This window comes from Alexandromys fortis, unplaced genomic scaffold (assembly GCF_014885135.2).
Source record: "Alexandromys fortis isolate MF-2015 unplaced genomic scaffold, M_Fortis_MF-2015_v1.1 scaffold_59, whole genome shotgun sequence".
In the NCBI taxonomy this organism is placed as follows: Eukaryota; Metazoa; Chordata; class Mammalia; order Rodentia; family Cricetidae; genus Alexandromys; species Alexandromys fortis.
Window position 1 is genome coordinate 9,636,259 of NW_026067943.1, and position 22,158 is coordinate 9,658,416.

Below are 22,158 nucleotides of genomic sequence, written 5' to 3' on the forward strand. Positions count from 1 at the left end.
GGGAGGGAGGGGAGGGGAGGGGAGGGGAGGGAGGGGGAGGAGAAGAGAAGAGAAGAGAAGAGAAGAGAAGAGAAGAGAAGAGAAGAGAAGAGAAGAGAAGAGAAGAGAAGAGAAGAGAAGAGAAGAGAAGAGAAGAAGGCTACATACAGCTCCTGAGGAACAATACCTCAGGCTGGCTTTTATAAATACACATACGCAACACAATACAAACACACTCTCACACACACACACACACACACTCAGACACACCCTGGACTTGGGCATGATGATGTAATTCCAGCAGTAAGGGAGCTGAGACAAGAGACAAGTATGGAGAATTTGACTGGACTATATGGAGAAACCGGACAGAACATGACAAAGAACAGGAGTCAGGGCAGGAAAGGGAAAGACAAGCGAAGGAAAGCAGAAGAAAGGGGAAGGGTAGACGACAGGGAGAGAAGAAAGATGGGAGGAAAAGGGATAGAAAAAAGAGGGGAGAGAAAGGGAAGGGGAGAAGGAAAGAAAAAAACGGGGGAGGGAAGGGAGAGAGAAGGGGCAAAGAAAGGAGAGGGTCAGAGGAAAGGGAGAGAGGGCCAAGGGGAGAAGGGAAAGAGGATAGGTGAAGAGAAAGGAATTGGAAAAGAAAAGGAGGAAAGAGGGGGTGGAATAAGGCGAGAAGAGGGCAAAGAAAAATAAATTATGGGTACAAGCTGGGCACGGTGGCGCATGCCTTTAACTTCAGCACTCAAGAGGCAGGAGAATCTGAGTTCAAAGCCTGCCTGTCTACACGGTGAGACTATCTTTTAAATAGATATATATTTTAATTTTAATAAATATGGGTAGTTTATATAAATACACATGGATAGAATTATGTTAAAAGTTCCTACACCCCAATAAGTCTCTCCGCCAATGCAGCAATCCAAACCAGACCAAATCAAACCAAATTAGAAACAGCCCAGGTTTAATGAATAAAACACTCCCGGATGATTTTCCAGCCCTCCAGAGAGGATATGGGAAAGGAAGACCTGAAAACCACGTGTCTGTTCTGGGGGGCAGTTTAAGTACCCTGTGGGAGTGGTCTTGAGCATCTCTGGTGGAGGGGTCATCCTTTGGTGGGCTTTCTGAAGTGCAGCAGGGTTTGGAAAGAGATGGGGGAGGGGGCTTGGGGTGGAGCTTCCATCAGAACAGCCGAGATATGGAATATGGATGCCAGAAGCTAGGTGAAGCTTCCAACAGAAATAATGGATTGAATTATTTGAATTTTTACTAACATCACAGTTTCTAGTGTAAATAAGAAATATGTTATCTGCTGTAATTTATCAAAGAATGGGTAACCTGAAATGTGAAAACAAATTAGGAACAATTTATGTTCCTTTTCTGCAGTAGATTCTTTCATTTAAAAGAAATAAGCTGGAGAATTAGCTCAATGGTACAGCACTTGCCTGGCATGCATTAGACCCTAGGTTCAATCTCTATAACCGTAAAATAATAATTATAAGAATAATGTACATCTATTCAACAGTACAGCCCTTTGCCTAGGATGTGCAAGGCCTTAAATCCAATCCCGAATGCCATTTGCTGATTTTTATCAACATGACTGAAAGAAAGTAGCATTTATGACTGAAAGTAGCACTTAAAAGTCTGATGTTTCTTTTTTCAAATTTCGTGTTTCAGCTCTCAATGCTCTTAGGCCAAATGTTTGTGCAGCCCCTCACAGAGTCAATCATCCACACAAGTTCTAGATTATTGTACTGCGTTCACAGAAGAGACGGAAATGAAGGGAAAGGAAACAGACTCCTAACTACCTGTGTGCTACTGCCTCTCATCCAGTGATGAACAGTGTGGGCCCACAGCCCTTTGCCATCTCTGGCAGCTACTTCATACTGAGAAAACCTATCTTCTTGACAAAGTGGAAATGTGAGGAAAGAGACACAATTTTAAAAACAAGAATAGGGGCTGTAGAGATGGCTCAGTGGTTAAAACACTGGCAGCTCTTTGAGGACCAGGGTTCAATTCCCAGCACCCATACGACAGCTCACAACTGTCTGTAACTCCAGTTCCAGGGGATTCGACACCTTCACACAGACATACATGTAGGCAAAATGCCAATGCACATAAAGTAAAAAATAAATAAATTTTAAAGAAAAAACAAAAGTAGTAGGAAATATCTGAATAAGCAAGGTATGTACTGTTCTCATTTTCCAAAATCACTACAAAACATCAAACATTAATATTGAGATTATTTTTCATTCTAATTCCTCCTATTAACTATTGTTTCTTCTGTTATCTTCTATTATGAGACAAAATCTCATATAGACCAGGGTAGCCTTAAATTCCCTATGTAGACACAATTGACCTTTGTATTCCTAAGCCTGCTGCCTCCACCTCCCAGGGGTTTAAGCAGTGCTAAGATTAAATCAACTAAGATACATCTCCAGTCCAATGGCTGTTTCTCTATACATCTCTATTCCTTTTTTATTCTTACAACTTAAAACTGCCAAGAAGGCTCACAGGCACTTGTCAAATATGCTAGCCAAAAATTCAAAATTCACAGCCTAGAATCTATATAGCTATTATCACTTTTTACCTCAAACATTTTTATAAACCCTAAAAGGAGAAAATCTGTACTAACAAGATCTTAATTAAAACATTATAGCAAACAAAATAAATAGCCAAATAAAATGTTTCATTCATTACAAGAACATGTAGCCTGGTATGAATTGACACAACTCGCCAGAACCCTTCCCAAAAAACAAAACAATACAAACAAAAACAACACAAAAAGAGGCAAAAAGGTCTTAAATATATAACTGAGTTGCAATGCTTTGTACACACAGGAAAAAAGATTTTCTTTAAATTCCACAGCCAACTTCAATATCTTCTACCAAGATATTGACAATCATAATTTAGTTCTCGAAGCTTACTCTATTCTCCAAGTATTCAAGACCAAAGCACTAAGCAAATATGGCACGTAATTTACTGCTTGTCCAACAGATATCCTCACTCATCTAACATAAAAAAGGGACAGCACTGCACAAAGTATAGCAAGTCAAGCAATGATATAATTCCATTACCAACAGAAAATCTAAGTTCAAACAACAATGAAACTTCAACACAAAAAGATAGTACTTAATCAAATTTTTAGTTATAATTTTGGTGGAGTATGCAGAATCATGTTCATAAATGAAACAGAAGATTGTATTGGTGATATCACAAATGTGTTTTTACTGTTGTCATTTACCAACTCTGAGAAGCCCGGGACGCAAGGCATACCACTCTTACACGTGCCGAATGAGAGTACAGGAAGCACTCTCCACTGCAAAGCAAGGCAGTTCAAAGCTGGGAGTCTTAGAAGGACACAGGCCATAAAAGTTTATCTCCATTTGATGTATAAGATCAAATATACGCTAAGGGCTTAATTAATTATTGTTGGGTAAGGGAATAAATGAAAGAGAAAGTAGGAGCAAGTGCCTCTAGCCTCTTACTGCTTTAGAAATTAGTCTGTAGGTAAGGTAAGGCACATATTAAAATCTATGCCCTGGGGTATCACTTTATCTTTGTAAATTATATCTTCTAATATACATGTTTAATTTATTAATGTTCTTGCTATAGCAAGGAGTCTTTCATGTTAAAGATTAGATTTAAAAAGGATTTTATGTTTTCTTCTAGTGTCTCTTTTTAAGTAGCCCTTTACTTCATCTAGAACTTAATTTTACATAACTACGTATTTTTTAAATGATGGTCATTATCTCAAAATATTCATCACATACTTAACACTGCATTATCTCCAGATTCTACTCTGTTTTCCTTGGTCACACTGGCCTTAAACTTTAAATTCTATCAGTGTCTGCAAGTCCTGGTATTACAGATATACACCACCAGTGGATTAAAAATCCACTCACCTACCTGCATAAGTCTTCCCAGACTTTCCAGAGAATTCCCAGTATAGATACAGTAAATTGATAAATTTAAGGGAAATGACATGTATATATTATTTCTGCAATGATGAAAATTGAGCCCCATCCTTTCCATTACTGATATGATTTCCTCCATTCCCTTCTCTAATTGGGACAAACAGATAAAACTTCAAGAATGCTATCTGCCTTAGTCAGGGTTTCTATTGCTGTAGAAGAGACACCATGACCACAGCGACTCGTAGAAAGAAAACATTTGATTGGGGTGGCTGGCTTACAGTTTCAGTTTCAGTCCATTATCATCATGGTGGGGAGCATAGAGGCACACAGGCAGATGTGGTGCTGGTGGAGGAGTAACTGAGAGACCTACATCTAGCAGGGAACAGGAAGTTGATTGACTCACTGGGCAGATTCCTGAGCATAGGAAAGCTGAAAACCCGCCCCCACAGTGACACACTTCCTCCAACAAGGACACACCCACTCAAAAAAGCCACAACTCCTAATAGTGTCACCCCCTACAAGATTATGGAGGTCAGTTATATTCAAACTACCACACTGTTAAACACCATTTAGCACAACCATCCCTACCTCTTCCTAACTTCAGTATAGAACTTCACTAGTAAGCAGAATGCTTTCTAATATACATTCACTCTATGTACTGTTTGCTACTTTACCAGACTATAAAAGCATCATTCAGTTTTTATTTTATTAGGCATTTATTTGGTCTGGTAGTAAAAATGTATAATATTGTATCTAGAAACTTTGAGGTTTTGGGGCGGGGGGGGGGGTGTCCAAGGACAGCCAGAGTTAGTTAGTAAGAGTCTGTCTCAAAAAGGAAAAGTGATTTGGACACTCCAACTCACATGCTCAAATCCTATATCCCCAACAAAACATTATTAGGAGGTGGGTTCTTTGCTTAGTAATTAGGTTTTAAGGACAATCTCATTCTTTATTAGAAGGACCCCAAGGGACTCTCTTACTCTTTCTTACCACTGACATGTCAGGAAGAGTGCTGTCCAAAAGTAAGAAGTGGGTCCTCACCTGGCACTGGTGACCTGGTCTTGGACCCCTAGTCTCCAGAACTATGAAACATGAAACAAGCATCTAGAGTATTTTTGTTATACTAACCTAAACAAAGACAGAAAGCATATAACCTCAGTGTAAAATGGCAAGTAAACACTGAAGAAATACATGTGTATGATCTCAGTGATATGGTCACTTCTACTACATGTACATGCAACACATGTATGTAGGGATAAGTCCCGCCCCTTAGGGGGTGTGTTCACCTCGGGCTAATGTTAGCCTATAAATTTGGCAAGCGTGCTCCCAGACGCTGCTTCTACTTTCCTGGTCTCCACGGACGGTGGTTCTGTAAGTCTATTTCTCCATTAAAGCTGAATATTTTGACAATCTGTCTGCATTCGTTTACGCCGTTACACATGTACATGAAAACTTCACTGCAAAATTGACATGTGAGCTAAGTCTTGAAGAAAGTAAGAAAATAAATAAGCATTTCCAAAGGCACTGTGTCCACTTGCCCTCAAACGATTTTAAGTAGCATGACTATATTTCTTATAAGATATTATGCTACAAATAGCAGCCTTGAACTGTTTGGTGGTATATTCACAAGGGAATATAATTTCCCATATCATGTACAAAATTTATTTATAAAATTTATTATTTTAAAAAAGTTATCTAAACCTCGGGGGGTTTTTTTTCAGTATTTTTGAGCTCAATATATTTCTAATTGTTCACAGACCAAAAAATGTGGCTTCCCATAGCCCTTGATTATTTGGCATTTATTAACTCCTAAACTACTGGGATAGGCTGAAATATTCAGAAGCCACAAAAAATTTAGAATTCCTAAAGCAGGAAATTATAGTTGTAAAGAAGACATACCCAAGTTTGTGTCTGTTCCATAATTTTTCCTTACATACACATGGCATTTTCACTTTTAAAGAGTGTCAGTTTTTGTTTTGTTTTTTCAAGATAAGATTTCTCTGTATGGCCTTGGCTATTCTGTAACTCACTATGCAGACCAGGCTGGCCTCCAACTCATGGATCTGCCTGCCTTGTCTCCCAAGTGCTGGGATTAAAGACGTGCATCACCACTGCCCAGTTGAATATGTTTGTTTTTTATTTTCCTTCCTCTCAAATCATGTTAAAAAGAATTATTCAGACTCATCCTAACAATGAGGATCCCCACCTGGCCCCCATTAAAATGTGAAAGTTAACTGGTTATGGCAGTATGTGCCTGTAACACCAGAGAAGCTAAAACGAATTTTATGTCTAACTAGAAGCAATGGCTAGGTTTATGTCAACTTGACACAGGTGAGAAGTCATTTTGGAAGAGGGAACCCCAACAGAGAATATGCCCCCACCAGACTGACCTGTGGACAACTCTATAGTGCATTTTATAATAGTGATAGATGTTGGGAGGGCCCAGTCCATTGTGGGTGGTGCTATCACTGGGAAGTTGGTCTGGGGCTCTATAAGAAAACAGGCTGAGCAAACCATAGGAAGCAAGGAAGTAAGCAGCACCCCTCCAAGGCCTCTGCATAAGCTCTTGCCCCCCTGGTTCCTGCTCTGCTTGAGTTCTTATCCTGGCTTCCCTAAGTGATGAAATGTGATATAAACTATAAATAAAATAAACCCTTTTTTTTTTGGTCATTGAGTTTAATCACAGCAGTAGAAACCCTAAGATACAAGATTTATAAAATCTACTGCAACTTTTAAAACACCTCCAGGTAAGATGAATTCTTCCTTTACGCTTTCTTAAAATGACATAGCCTCAGAAAGTGAGGTCTAATCACAGAGCCAGACTAAGTCTGTTTCCTCTAAAACAATGTGTCTCTATTGGTTTCTGCACCCCATGAGCCTCTCTGCCAATGCAGCCATCCAAATCAGACCAAACCAAACAGAATTAGAAAAAGCCCAGGTTTAAAGGATAAAATGCTCCCAGACGATTTTCCAGCCCCCCCCCCCCCCCCCCCCCNAAACCCATGTGTCTGTTTTCGGGGGGGGGGGCAGTTTAAATACCCTGTGGGAGTGGTCTTGAGCATCTCTGGGGGTGGGGTCATTCTTTGCTGGGCTTTCTAGGTTGCATCAGGGTTCAGAAAGAGATGGAGGAGGGGGCTTGGGGTTGAGCTTCCACCAGAACATCTATATCACACCTCTGGCTACACCTCCATGACAAATGATTTTTAACACATATCTTTCACAGCAAGGCAGACGTTTCCAGGGAAACCACAGGAAAACATTCATTACTGCTTAAGCTTCACCAAAAGGTGAACTGAGGTAGCAGTGCACTGTCTCTTACCAGTACTTTTTAACTGAGCAGTAGTTAACTGCTCTCCTGATTCTGGTTTTGCTGTCTGTCTCTATGAACAAATAGAGAAGCAAGTAACAAATTAAAACAATCCTACATCCTTCCAGTGACTCAGAAGCTCCTAGGAATCACATGTAGGTTTACAGGAGTGGGTATGTTAATGAGTAACATATATGCCAGATGATGTCATTCCATTCAAAAAGAAAGAAATCAGTGAAGCGCTAAAACACAAAAGATGAATTTCCTAGTCGGCAGCACAGCAGGGCACATAAATTTATCTAGGTCAAGATTCTGATTAATGAGGGAAAAAGACAATCAGGAAACTGTAACAGGAAAGGTAGTCACTCACCTCTCTCAACATATTATTCTCTTTTTCCTTTTGCTCCAAAAGACTTTCTAGGCGGTGGACATGCATCTCGGCATCTGCCAGCCGTCTTGTTCTTTCATGGTCTTCCTCTGTAGCTTTGGCAGAAAGCCCTTTGCTCTGTAACATCTCCAGAAGCTTCTTAATGGACTCATCCCGAGCACTTAGGGTTTGCTTTTGAGTTTCAATCCGCAGCTCCATTTCTTCCAGGGTCTTCCGCAGAAGAAACAGCTCTTTGGCTTGCCGCTCATGCTCAGTGTGCAGCCTCTGGAAGTTCTCCTCTGTCAGCTCTGCCACGCAAGGCTCTCCAGTCCTACTGCTACTATCCTGCTGAAACAGCTGATTCAAGTCCCTCTGAATCCGCAACTCATCCTGGAGAGCCTGGATCGTCATCTGCATGTGCTGGGAACATCACAAAAAAAAAAAAAAAAAAAAAAAATCAGCTTTCCCCTCAATTAGCAAAGACAGAGCAGCTTGCAGGCAGCTAAAAATAGCTGTAAGCGGTCTCAGAAATCTGCATTCAGCAAATTAGTATTCACCTTATTCTCGCTTAATTCAAATTTTAAAATTATGGTAATAATCCACAATTATCAGCAATTTAATTTGTGCTTATTCCCACCAGGAAAATAAGTATGGCAGTCCTTTACTTTTATAAGCCACCATAAAAAAGCCACAATCTAGACATCTCAAAATTTAATAGAAGGTATCTTAAAGGGACAGAGAAGACTATATCATCAGGAATAAGAACAAAATTTGTCTCAAAATACAAAAATATTTCAAAACACAAGATGACTTTTAATTATTGTAAACATTAATTAGCAAGTACTAGTATTTAATGAGTGGTTATATATAACTTTCTAATTATAATTTAACCTTCAGTATCATCACATACATCCGCACAAACTCATGAATGCACATACAAACACCAAAATCAGGCATAATAGTATATCCCTACATATCAGCATTTGGAGGACTGGACTAAAGCAGGAGTATCTCAAGTTTAAGGCAAAAGTGATACACACGAATCAAAAAGTAAAACTACTTAACATAAACCCTATCTTCATAAGGACTTGAAGGGTCTAAAATGCTGTTGCTGACCGCAGGTACAAACAACACTGTACTCAATCTCTCTCTACAGCTTATTCATCTTGCTTCGCTGGAAATTTATGGACACTGATAAGTAACTCTCCATATTTCTTTTTTCCCAATCCCTGGCAAAGTAACATTCCATTCTTTGACTGAGTGAATGTAATTCTTTGGTAAACCACTTCAAATTTACTGAGAAGTGACCGTGTTAACTGTCGACTTGAAGTGACCTGAAGCTATCTAAGAGGCAAGCGAGCAAACACACCTGTAAAGGTCACTGACGAGGCTAACGGAGGTGAAAAGACCCACACTACGAGTGAGCGGTGCCAGTCCCTAGGCTTCAGTTCTAAACTAGACAGAAAGGAGAAAGCGAGACTAGCACCAACATGTCTCTCTCTCTGCTTTCCAACTTGGGAACAACCCGACCAGCTGTTCCACTGCACCTCAAATTGTAAGCCAAAGGAAACCCTCCCCTTTTTACATTGCTACTGTTGGGGTATTTTGTCACGGCAACCGAAAAGTAGCTAAGATACTAATATTCTAGTAGGGAGGTGATTCTTTACATAACATTAGCAAAATAAACTTTCATTTTCTGTGTATGCCACAAATCTTTCCAATTGTGTCATTCGCCACTTAGCACTACTTATGATTTTTATAACATTTTTACTTACTCTGTGTATGAGAAAGGGAAAGGGAAAGAGAGCATGAGCATATATGTGGGTGCCAGCTATGGTGCAAGTATGGAGGTCAGAGGACAACTTTCAAGAGTCAGTTCTCTCCTTCTACCATATTGTTCTGGAAATCAAACCCAACACCAGCAGTTTGGCTGCAGCACCATTACCCACTGAGCTGTGTCCTCAGATCACTTATGATGACTTTAGTGTGTACACACACACACACACACACACACACACACACACACACACACACACACATTTATAGTACTAGGGAATCAAACCTTGGACTTGCTCATGCTAGGCCAGTATTCTACCACCTACCTATGTCCTGGCTCCAGACTAGATTTATGTTGTTTTGTTTAGTTGGCTTTCATATAAAGACAAATAGTCTTTTCTTTTTAGTCTCTGATTTTGGTATTATTTGCTTAGCAAGCAGTAAATTTTATTTCTGGTAATATTCAAACTCTAAAAATCATTGGTTATGTTTTCTAACATGGATAAAATTACAAATAAACTATCAGATATTTTAGTGTATTGGTGTGGGACAGTTCTATATTCTGTCGATTATATTTTAACTAAACACTGATTGGCTGATAGCCAGGCAGGAAGTATAGGTGGGAAAACCAGACAGGAAGTAGAGGTGGGGCAATGAGAACAGGAGTATTCTGGGAAGAAGGAAGTTCTTTCCACAGTCCTGTCCAGACCATGGAAGAAGCAGGATGTGACCTGACCCACTGAAAAAGGTACTGAGCCATGTGGCAAGCAAAGATAAGAATAATCGGTTAATGTAAATTATAAGAGCTAGTACAAAGTCTGAGCTAACGGGCCAATCAGTTTATAAATTATGTAGACCTCTGTGTGATTTCTTTAGGGGTTACTGGCTGTGGGAACTCCCAACAAGCAGGCCCACGTGTTACAATGTATGAATGTAATTTTCAAAATTCATTTAAGTTCCAGCAACAGATTTCAAATATTTAATAGCAGTTGGACGTTAGTGGTCTCAATAAAAAGAGGTATGGAAATGCTGATTCCCGAAAGCCTATTGTTCAAAATACAAACAGCTCTCAGAGAAAGCCCTGCAAAAGAAAAATGTCAGAAGTTAAACTAAGAGTGTTGGTTCACCCCTATAACCTCATCCCTGGGAGGCAGAAGAAATGAAACCAGCCTCAGCTACTGAGTCCAAAACAGAAATCTATTAAAAGTTTAATTCAAGAGGAGAATGATTTCTAAGTGTGGTTATTCCTCTGTCTTTTTAACATTATCAATTCACTGAGATCAGAAGTAATCTAAGTTAAAGCTAATAATCTTACACACACTTAACTGTGGCAGGACAATTACTATTTTGGAGAAGGAAGATAGAACTAGTCATGTGTCAACTTCATTAGCTCTGCTCAGAGGCAATTCCTTCAGGGTCACACAAAGCAACACCCCCACTTCAGGCTACAATTGAGAAAACTTTACTTTATTAAAAGTACTGCTTCCGCAACCTCACTCAAAAAAAAACCCACCTGCTGCCAACTATTTTAGAAGAGGGGAAAGAGCCCAAAAAGAAACTGGACAAATTTTAGAAGAACCCACTTTAAAATCATAACTGGGGCATCTGCTATCACCATCAAGCTAAAATCTTACAGAAGGGCTAACCAATGTGGTAAGATAAATAAATAAAACCTAATACAAAGAAGAAGTGAATAAACAAACCCTTACCCAAAGATTGTATGAGGAAAATGTGAGAAATTATGAAAACAGTTGTATAATTAAACATAAAACCAGATGAGTGAATATAAGAGCAATATAAAGGGGCTGGAGAGTTGACTCAGCAGTAAAGAACAAGTATTGTCTGTGCACAAACACACTCAAAAATACACACTAAACACATGATTAAAAAGAAAATATAAAAAACATCAACATAGAAATTTTACATTTCTCGATACAGGAACAAAACCTTTAAAAATCTATTTTTTTTACAGTAACTTTTTAAATTTTAACCTACAAAATACAGTTTTTCTTAAGGCATTTTCATACCTATTTGGCTTGGGTTGATTCTCCTCCTGCCCAGTCCACTCCTCAAGCCCCAATGTCCCTTCTGCAACAGCATCTGCCTGACTTCCTCTCCCATAGTACATCCAGTCTACTTCACTCCCCACACCCCTTCCTTACAGATTCTTTTTGCTCATTTCCGAAGCCAGCTCCTTCCAGTTTCCTGGCTCTTCTGCGCCTACTCCCACCTACATGTTTACATTTAACAATTAGAAGCTAGGCTCAGCAGATGAAAGAGAACACATGATATTTCTCTTTCTGGGCCTGGATCACCACACTTAATACATATTTTCTATTTTTGTCAATTTTCCTACAAATTTCATTTTTCTTTATAGCTGAATAAAAAAATTATTGTGTATATATATGGACCATATTTTCTTTATCTAGTCATTTTTCTATGAGCATCTAAGCTGAATCCATTTCCTTGTTACTATAAACAGCAAAAGAAACCACATGGATGTCAAAGTATTTCTGTGGTAGGATATGGAGGCTTTGTGTTATATGCGCAAACACGGTAGAGTAAGGTCACGTGATAGTTCTTTTAGTTTTTTAGGAAGCCTCCATATTTACTTGATGTGGGAGTGTCATATATCATTTCATTGGTTAAGCAATAAAGACACTGCTTGGCCCTGATAGGTTAAAACACAGGTGGGAGGAGTAAACAGAACAGAATGCTGGGAGGAAGAGAAAGTGAGCTCAGACTCGACAGCTCTGCACTCTGGAGCAGAGACGCCATGCTCTGCTCCCCTGGGTAGACGCTATCAATGAAGCTCCAACCCAGGATGGATGTAGGTTAGAATCTTCCTGGTAAGCGCACCTAGCGGTGCTACACAGATGATTAGAAATGGGCTAGTCCAGGTGCGAGAGTTAGCCGAGAAGAGGCTAGATATAATGGGCCAAGCGGTGTTTAAAAGAATACAGTGTCCATGTAATTATTTCGGGGCATAAGCTAGCAGGCGGCCGGGGTGCTGGGGACGAGCCCCGCTGCTCTTATTGCAACATTTACTTCCATCTAAACATATCAGTTTTCACTCCAAACAGTAAATGGCTCCATTTCACCACACTGTTGTCAGTATTTGCTGTAATTTGTTTTCTTGATGATAGTCATTCTGAGTGGGGCGAGATGCAGTCTCAAAGCAGTTACAATTTGCATTTGCCTAAAGGCAAAAGATGGTATGCACTTTCCAAAATATTTAATGTTCATGTCACCATTAATTCCCGTATTTCTTTTAAGAACTATCTACTCAGTTATTAGCTCATTTACTGATTGACAGTTAGGGATCTGTACCTCTTTATATATTCTAATTTTATTATCTGTTGTTTGCACTATAGCTGGTCAAGATTTTCCCCCATTTTGTGGGCTGTTTGCTCTGTTGACTGTTTTGGTTTTTTTTTTTTCCCACTGTGACAAGGTTTATAATTTCATTTGTGGATTCTTAGAATCACCTCCTTTGCTACTTCCTTTGTTCTATACTCAGAAAATTCTTGCTCACGGCTCTTTCCAAAAGTGCTTTCCCTATATGTTCCTTTAGCAGTAACACCATTTCAGGCTTGAATTTTTGTTACATTTATTTTTGAGACAGGGTCTCATTGTGTTGCTCTGGCCAGCCTGAAACTCTCTATGTAGACCGGGGCTTACCTCAAACTCATTGAGATCCACCTCCCTCTGTCTTCTGAGTACTGAGATTAAAGGTGTACACTTTCATGCCCAAATCATCTCAGGTTTTAAATTAGGTCCTTGATCAAATTTAAGTTAATTTTTATACAGTAAAAGATGATTATACAGTGAAAAATATCTAATTTCATTCTTCTGCATGTTGACATTCCATTTTGCCAGCAACCTATATTAAATAGGCTATCTTTAAAGCTGTAACTAAAAGGGAAAACTGGGTGGCGGTGGTGGCACACACCTTTAATCCCAGTACTCGCCTTTAATCCCAGTATTGGGAGGCAGAGGCGAGTTCAAGGCCAGCCTGGTCAACAGAACTAGTTTCAGGACTATCAAGGCTGTTACACAGAGAAACCCTGGGGAGGGGGTCTCATTAGAATAAGATATTGGCCACAGCCGAGAGCCATGCCTTTCCTGCTATAGGTATCTCAAACCATGAGGCAAAAGAAGCCCTCGTCCCTTAAGGTGTTTCCTCTCAGGTAGCTGGTCACAACAACGAGAAAAGGAACTAATACAAAAGTCTTCATTTCCTTGTAAATCATAATGACAGTATGAGCAGGATGAAGGGTTTCAATATGTGATAAACATACAAGTATTGTCTTAGGGTTTCTATGGCTGTGACAAAACACCAATACCAAAAGCAGCTTGGGAAGGAAAAGGTTTACTTTAGCTTACAGTTCCACATCACAGTGACCACTGAGGGATGCCAGAGCAGGAACTCAAACATGGCAGGAACCTGGAAGCAGGAGCTGATACACAGGCTGTAGAGGGATGCTGACTACTGGCCTGATCCTCATGCTTTCTCAGTCTGCTTTTTTATAATAGCCAGAAAACCAGACCAGAAGTGGTACTGCCCACAGTGAGCTAGGTCTTCCCACATCAATTAAGAGAAAGCATCACAGGCTTGCCCAAAGGTAATCTAGTAAGACATTTTCTCAATTGAGGTTCCCTCTTCCAAAATGACTCTAGCTTATATTAAGTTCATATAAAACTAGCCAGCACACACATCTTGAAAAAAAAATACTAAATATTTCTGCTAGAAAGAAAAGAAGAAACACATTCTTGGAGGAAAAGCAGTAACAACTGTAGCTTTCATACAGAAAAGCACAAAGGGGCTGGAGAGGTGGCTCAGAGGTAAAGAGCACTGGCTGCTCTTCTAGAGGTCCTGAGCTCAATTCCCAGCAACCACATGGTGGCTCACAGCCATCTGTAATAAGATCTGGTGCCCTCTTCTGTACTGCAGGATACATACAGGAAGAATCCTGTATACATAATAAATAAAAATCTTTTTTTTAAAAAAAAAAAGTACAAATCTCTCTGGAAAGTAAAATACTGCCATATAAATATCTGACACAATTTGTCAATAAATTCAATGACAAACATAAAACAATATGCCTCTGGAAATGAAGCAAGAGGACTGAGTTCAAATCCCCAGCACCCTTGTAAAAGCTGGACACAGCAGCACATGCCTGTAACCCCAGCAGCAGAAGAAGAAAGGGGACAACAAACAACAAGCAGAGCTGGGGAGCTGCCTGTTAAACAGACCAGCTCAATGACAGTCCCTGTCTCGGGCCAATATGGCAGAAAGTGATAGAAGAAGATACCCAACATCTTCCTATGGCGTCTACATGCATGAGTATAGGCACATGCAATTGTACATTCGCACACATGCATGTTAAGTCTAATAAAACTTTTGCACATGCTTTCATAAAAATATCTACACCGTTCTTTAGGCAGATTAAAATAATGAAGAAAAGTTTGGTATTTAGCACTGAAGGAAAACAAAGAAAAACTATTTTTAAAAGTCAGAATGTCACTGGTAGGAATCGTGCACACTTTTAATCCCAGCACTCAGGAGGCAGAAGCAGGTGGTTCCTCTGAAAAGTCGAGGCCAGCCTGGTCTACAAAGTGAGTTCCAGGATAGCCAGGACTGTTACACAGAGAAACCCTGTCTCAAAAAAACAAAAACAAAAAACAAAAAAAACCCACCAAAGTTAGAATGTCAAAAATAGACATATTTAGTGGGAGTTTTTCTGCCAACCATAAATAAACAATAATACTGTTATTATAAATTATAATACTATAAACTTGTAATAATTAATCTCATAGTACAAAAAGAATTCAACAAGCCTACCAATGGAACAAACCTTAAAATAGAGAAGCACTTAAATGTCTAAAAGAGAGAGAGAGGTGGGAAAGAGAAAGGGAAAGGGGAGGGGGAGGTGAAAGGGGAAGGAAGAGGGAGAGAGAGAAAGGACATCAAGATTCATAAAAGAAGTAGGGTAATTCATTCCACAAAGTGGACGTCTAGGGCATGGGGGCATAATTCTTCTCAAGGATTCAACATTGAGGAGGCTGATCCAAGTGCTTGGAGGCGGAGATGACCATGGATCACACCCATGCATACACACAACTATCCCCTACTCCCTGGAATACTTACATATGAAACCAGGAGCCTTGTGCATGCTAGGCAAATACTCCATCGCTGAGCTACTCCAGCCAAAACCCTTTCATTTTGAAAGCATAGTTGTATCACAGTAAAGAAGCCCAAAATGTATTTTAAACATACTTCTAAATACAAGGTAATACAACAAGTTGTAGACTTGTTTTTAATAACTTTTTTCTTATTACAAACTAAAAGTTATATATAGACGTTAAATTTTTAAATAATACACAATGTACACTAAAACTGGTTCTTTCTTTTAATTCATTTAGGTCATCTTTGGGGAAAACATTCAACTTTTTAAACAATAATGTATCATAGAAAATATAGAAATACAAAATACACTAGCCAAGATAGCCATAGTAGTATTACATATGAAAAACAAAACTATTAATATCAACAATAAAAGATGGCGAAAAGTATGACATTCTGACATGTCTGTGTGTGCATGCATGCACAGGTGTTTGGCTCTTCTGGAGCTGGAGTCACAGCAGGCTATGAGCCATCCAATCTGGGTGTTGGGAACTCAACTTGGATCCTCTACAAGAGCAGTACATTCTGTTAATCACTAAGCAATTTCTCCAGCCCCCTGGAATTTTTGTGTTGTGTTATTAATATAAAAAAGAATGTTCTGCTTGATAAGCCAACTCGGAAACAGAATGTCTGCAAATGTTTGCATGTATATATGTGTATATACACACATAAATATATGTGTGTGCATGCACGCAAACACACATATATATAACGTGTGCATTCACATACTCACATACATATATACACACATCTACATCAGAGAATTACAGGAATTAGACTTTCTCTGCAAAAATTTCTGTATTCTATATATTTATTAATTTGCAATAAGAAAAAATATTTACCCATTATTGTATTATTGAATTTGTAAATGGAAAAGCAACAGTGCGAAGTACAACTGCTTCCTAAAGATAACACACATGTGCTTATAACAAAGGAAACTAGATATAACATTCTTCTCACAAGCACAGATCAATATCCTTCTCAATGTTCCTTGAAGGACACACCCTTCTAAAGACTTCAAAATCAATTCCGCAGAAATTAAGTTGGTCTCTATTCAAGATACATTCATTACAACTATGTGAACATTCCATAAGCTAAAGTGTTTCCTGGCTCGTACTAGCCAGTAAGTAAGACAGAGAATATCAGAAGCAAACTGCTGTATTAGCACATCTTTGAACTGGACATTCCACTGTTTGCAGTCAAACTTTTCAGAGCAAGTTGAGAGCACTCCTGCCTATCACTTTAATCTTTTAAACATGTGCTTCATGATCTTACACTGAACATGTTCAGGAATGGACTTCACTAACTGGGCACATTTAGAAATGGTCCAGCACTTCTATGAATATTTATAGGCTAGGTGAATAAAATCACATCCTTCCTTTGTCAGAGGAGGGCACTGCTCTGAAAATAACTCCCCAGCTCTCCTGGCCTGCTGCAGGTAATAAATCTTTCTCCACTCTTTATGTCCTGACTGCTCAGTTTGGCTTTGCACTCACCAAGACATGAGCTCTCTATGTTGACTTACACTAGTAGACTAAGAAATTTGCTCAGCACTGAAACATACACTAATATGGGACATTTAAACACTATTAAGCAATAGTTTTGTGACTGCTTTTGTACGTAAAATCTTCTTGCTTTAAAAATTGCTTTTCCATCCTACCTCTAGAATGTAATCAAGTTCAAAGTCAGCACAGTGTAAAATTTAGCCAATAACCTGAAATCGATCAATAAAAGCTCCATTGAGCAACAGCTCTCATTTAAGCTCTATACAAGGATATGGGGAATCTATAAAATCATCTTACATTCTAACAAGCATCAGTGGAAGCTTAAGCCCATCACTGAGGAACCTTTTGACATTTGGAACAAGATTATAATAGGATCTTTGAAATCAAAATGTCAAACTGACACACCAGCTATGGCAACTACTCTGAAATCCAGTGACTAAGATAAAAATACAACAAAGGAGGCAAACTACAAAACACACAGTCTTTTTGGTTCTGAAGTTTGTTTCTGTAATGACATTAGTTCATGCATAATTATGGTAAAGAGAAGACTGTTACTGAGCCAGAATCCTGTGGATTCATCAACAACTTTTTTAGACAAAGAGCAGAGACAGAATTACTATGTAAAAAACAAGGACACTTATGTAAGCTTGGTGTCACATCTATGCTCCCAGAACTGGGGAGACAGAGGCAGGAAGACAACTACAAGTTCAGGGTAGTCTAGGTTACATGCGGAGTTTCAGAAGCCAGGGCTACGTGGGGAAACAGTCTCAAGACAAAACAAACAAAAGAGGAAAAAAATACCAAGAATACTTTCACTTTACCTTTAGAAAATTAAAACTGCATACTACTTCCAGAACTACCTCCCCCCTCTCCAGGTACTTCAAGATGCATTCCTCTGCACAGTCTCAATACAGCAAACAGCATTTCTACTCATGCATCCCCAGTATGTGCTGGAGCAGGCACAATGACCTGGGACTATGCAACCAATCTCCCAAGGCAATGGTTTTCATTGCTGTCTGGTTATTAACTTATATATAGAGAGAGTATTTTCTCCCAAATTCCTAACTTTCCAAAAGTGAAATTTTATAGAAACTGATAGTCATTACGTAACTGTAAAATTACCTATATTATAAACTACTGACTTTTAAACTTACTTATAAAATGTGTTGCAAAGATAATTTAATACTTGAGTCACCTTTTATCAGTAAAGAAAAATAAAATTTAAAATAGGAAAGGCCATCTCTCATAAAATACAGCAAGCATTAATTTTAAAAAACTATTTAAAGATGCTCACCATTTAAAGTATTTTATATGACAATTTTCTTAAGTATTAAATAACAATAACATCCTTTAAGAGTCCTGCTTTATGTAAAAGTGAAAACTCAACTCTGTAGACCAGGCTGTCCTTAAACCGAGAGATTCACCTGCCTCTACCTCCCTAGTGCTGGGATTAAAGGCGTGCGCCACTACCACCCAGATATTATTCTAAACAGTAAGTACTACAGCTCACTCAATAGCATTCAAGAACGGACTAAATTCTAAGTGATTAATTCTGATATTTTGGATTGTAATGACATATAAATGTATGGACTTAATCTTAGTCTTTGGCATATTTTACTTTATTATATGACAAATTCATGTTCATTACAAGGAAAAAAGTACTAATAAAAACTTTTAATCAATAATCCTACACTGAGAAAACACACTAAAAAAGATCTTTTTGGGTTTCTGTTTCAATATGAACTTTACAGGAGAGACTGCAGTGAAGACAGTAACAAGGAACGGGTACTTACCACATGTAATTCCCAATCCTAAATGCTCCATGAATCTTAATTTATTTAATCCCACATTTCCCTCAGGATATAGTATTATCTTCATTGTATAGATCGGGAATCTCTCTGCATTCCTTGGATCAGTAATCTCTGAGCTTACTGATTTCACAGTTTGTGATAAAAATGATGCTATACTACTTCTCGACACACACGCATACACACACACATTACATGTTCCCTCTAATGGATAATGAACATCTCCAAATTACAGTAATTTGAAAGTACCAACATTGCAGGAAATACATATTTTCAGATATACTAATTTTATATTCTTACATGTAAAACATGAAATTCAAGGAAATCTTTAACATTAAATATTTCACTCATATTTTAAAAAGTTATACCTATGTGAGGAAACAGCTTCAACTTATAAATAACTCCACTGTTGTAGTACCCATGTCAAAATACTCTGGAATTTGACTGCTCCCAAAAATCTCGTTTATACACAATATGCATATTCCACGTTCACGTGGTTCTAAACTCTTTAAGTGCATATCTGTTCCTCTTTCTCTCTGCTTTCCTTTTTTAAATCCCTCAAAAAACAAGCATGCTAGCTGGCATTCACGGCAAGTACTCAATGCATACTTCCTGACATACTAATTAGACCATGCTATGTTGAAATACCAAGTCATCTTATAGGAATGGATGCAATTAGATCTCTTCCTTCTTCTCATTGGGAAATCACATACATAATCACAATGTATTCCCAGAACATGCAGTGATACACCATGAGAAAAACAGCTAACACTCATTTTGTCTAACTGCTGAATTATGAACTCTCCAAGATTAAGTACTTTCACTTGCTAGCCAAATAGTCAAAGTACAAAGTAAATTTAAAAGGGGGGACAGGCATCCAATTGAAACACAAAAATCACAGTAAAATAAAATAAGTGTTATATTTTAAAAGCGAAGCCTACAAGGAGCCATATCTAGCACTCAGGAAACTGGCAGGAAATTGCCATAGAGGCTAACCTGTAAAAGAGGGGGGAGTGGAGATGTGGTGGTTTGAATGAGCATGTTCTCCACAACTCATCATGTTCAAATACTTGGTCCTCAACTGGCAGAACTGTTTGGGAAGGACTAGAAAGTTGTAGCCTTGTTGGAGGAAGTGTGTCTCACTACGGGTAGGTTTCAAAAGATTCAAGCCATTCCCAATGTCTGTCTCTGTGTCTCTTTTCTCCCCCTCCTTCCCTCACTCCAACTTTCAGAACAAGATGGAAGCTCCCAGCTCTAGTGATAGCCTTCTTTCCTGCTGCCGTGTGCCCTGAATGATGGCCATGGACTCTAACCCTACCCAAATTAAACACTTTATAGTTGTCTTGGACATGGTTTCTCTTCATATCAATAGAAAAGTAAGACAGAAGAAAATGAAAGAGAGGGAGGATATGGTGGTGCACACTTTTAATCCCAGTATTCAGGAAGCAGAGACAGACAGATCTCCAGGACAGCTAGGGTTACACAGGGATAGCCTGTCTTAAAAATGTAAAGAATAAAATTAAATTTCAAAAGAGGAGGCATGGCAGTGGTGGCAGCAGTAGCAATCACTCAATGGTCTAACTTGAAAGTTTGGCAAATACTCATAAATTGAGAGTTGTGACATCAAATATAAAGTCAATACTATACATCACAGAATCAATTACAACAATCAAGTCTCTGTAATATTAAACTCCTGTCATGGCTGGGCATGGCAGTTAGTAAACATCTTCATACCAGCATTCAGAAGGCTTAGGCAAGAAGATTGTAAAGCTAGCCTGAACCGCACAAGATTATCTCAAATATAAACTCAAAAGAATCCCTGCTATCATTACATACTACAGTCAGTACAATTAGGTCTACTCATTCAGTGCCCTGAACAAATACACTGTAACACAACACAACATAAATTTCTGATTATGTAGAATTCAGATGTTAAAAATGTATTTTGTAATAAGTGTCACTAAAACTATCTACTATGGAACATCAACTGAAAAGCATGTACTGTGAAGGTCCTCAAAGACGGCTCAGCTTCCCAAGCTGGCAACCCGAGTTCAGTCCCCAGGCCCTCACAAGCTGTCCTCTGACCTCCGTGCCCACACTCTGGCACATGCGCATGCAAACACACACAAAAGAGAAGTGTAACAACAGTTTCCTAGTCCATTCTGGAGCTGGAGAGGTGCTGCTGCACTGAGAGCTCGCACTGAGTTAGTTCCTAGCACCCAGAACTCCAGCTCCAGGGCGATCTGATATCGCTGGCCACCGCAGGTACCTGCACACATGTGCACATACCCACATACAGACACATACGTACACAAATAAGTAAAAACAAAATAAATTTACAAAGTATGTTCTTAAAAAGAAATAAAATTCAGCTTCACTCAGAATGACTAAGAAATAATGTTTAATTTTGTATCCACTTCCTGCTACAATGCCAATAGCCAGTACATCCAATTTGAAGTTCCTCTGAAGCCAATGAGTGGGCAGAAAACAACTAGAGCCAAAATGGGGAACACATGGGATTTATTCTCTGGGGAAAAAAAAAACAGCACAGGAGGAAGGAAAAGGGAAAGCCATCTGTCACAAGAACTGCAACAGGCCACCTCTATCTAGGCACTCAAATTTTAGATTTTAACTGTAGCTACCTATTTAATGGTCTGTAGTTTTCAAATTTTACTCATGATAAATTATGAATGGAATAGACAAGAGGAAGAAAATTACAACAATGAAACCCTATCTATTAAAAAGCAATAGCCTAGAAGCAAAGAGGAGGGGAGGATGAGAAAGGGTGGAGGAGAGAGGGAGTTAAGGATCAGAGTTGAACATCCAAACTGGCTAGGCTCCCACAAAGCCAGAACGTGTTTGGATGTTCACCTTCCTAGACCTGGATGGAGGGGCAAGGACCTTGGACTTTCCTCAGGGCAGGGAACCCTGACTGCTCTTCGGTCTGGAGAGGGAGGGGGAGAGGAGTGGGGGGAGGAGGAGGGAAATGGGAGGCTGGAAGGAGGTGGGAATTTCTTCTTTTTTTTTTTTCTTTCAATAAAAAAAAAATCAGAGTTGAGAATGCTGCCTCAAACCTGTAATACCAGCATCCAAATACAGAGGCAAGAGAAAGGGAGGAGGAGGGGGAAAGGGAGGGGAAAGGAAGAAAGAGGGAAGGGAGAAGAAGAGAGAAGGGGAGAAGGGAGGAAGAAGGGAGGGAGAGAGGGAGGGATGGAGGAAGGGAGGGAGGGAGGGAGGGAGGGAGGGAGGGAGGGAGGGAGGGAGGGAGAGAGAAAGAAGGAAAGAGGGGGAAGAGAGAGAGAGAGAGAGAGAGAG

At 39.2% G+C, this 22,158-nt stretch overlaps 1 protein-coding gene across 11 annotated transcripts in view; it reads right to left on the bottom strand.

Moving 5' to 3' along the window:
- Erc1 (ELKS/RAB6-interacting/CAST family member 1) overlaps positions 1-22,158 on the bottom strand; it is a 351,181-nt gene that overhangs the window by 283,662 nt on the left and 45,361 nt on the right. For all 11 annotated transcript variants that reach the window (XM_050148588.1, XM_050148589.1, XM_050148584.1 and 8 more), the window contains one exon: positions 7,571-7,987. In XM_050148588.1, the coding sequence (XP_050004545.1) occupies positions 7,571-7,987 (417 nt within the window). The remainder of the gene's footprint in view (positions 1-7,570; positions 7,988-22,158) is intronic.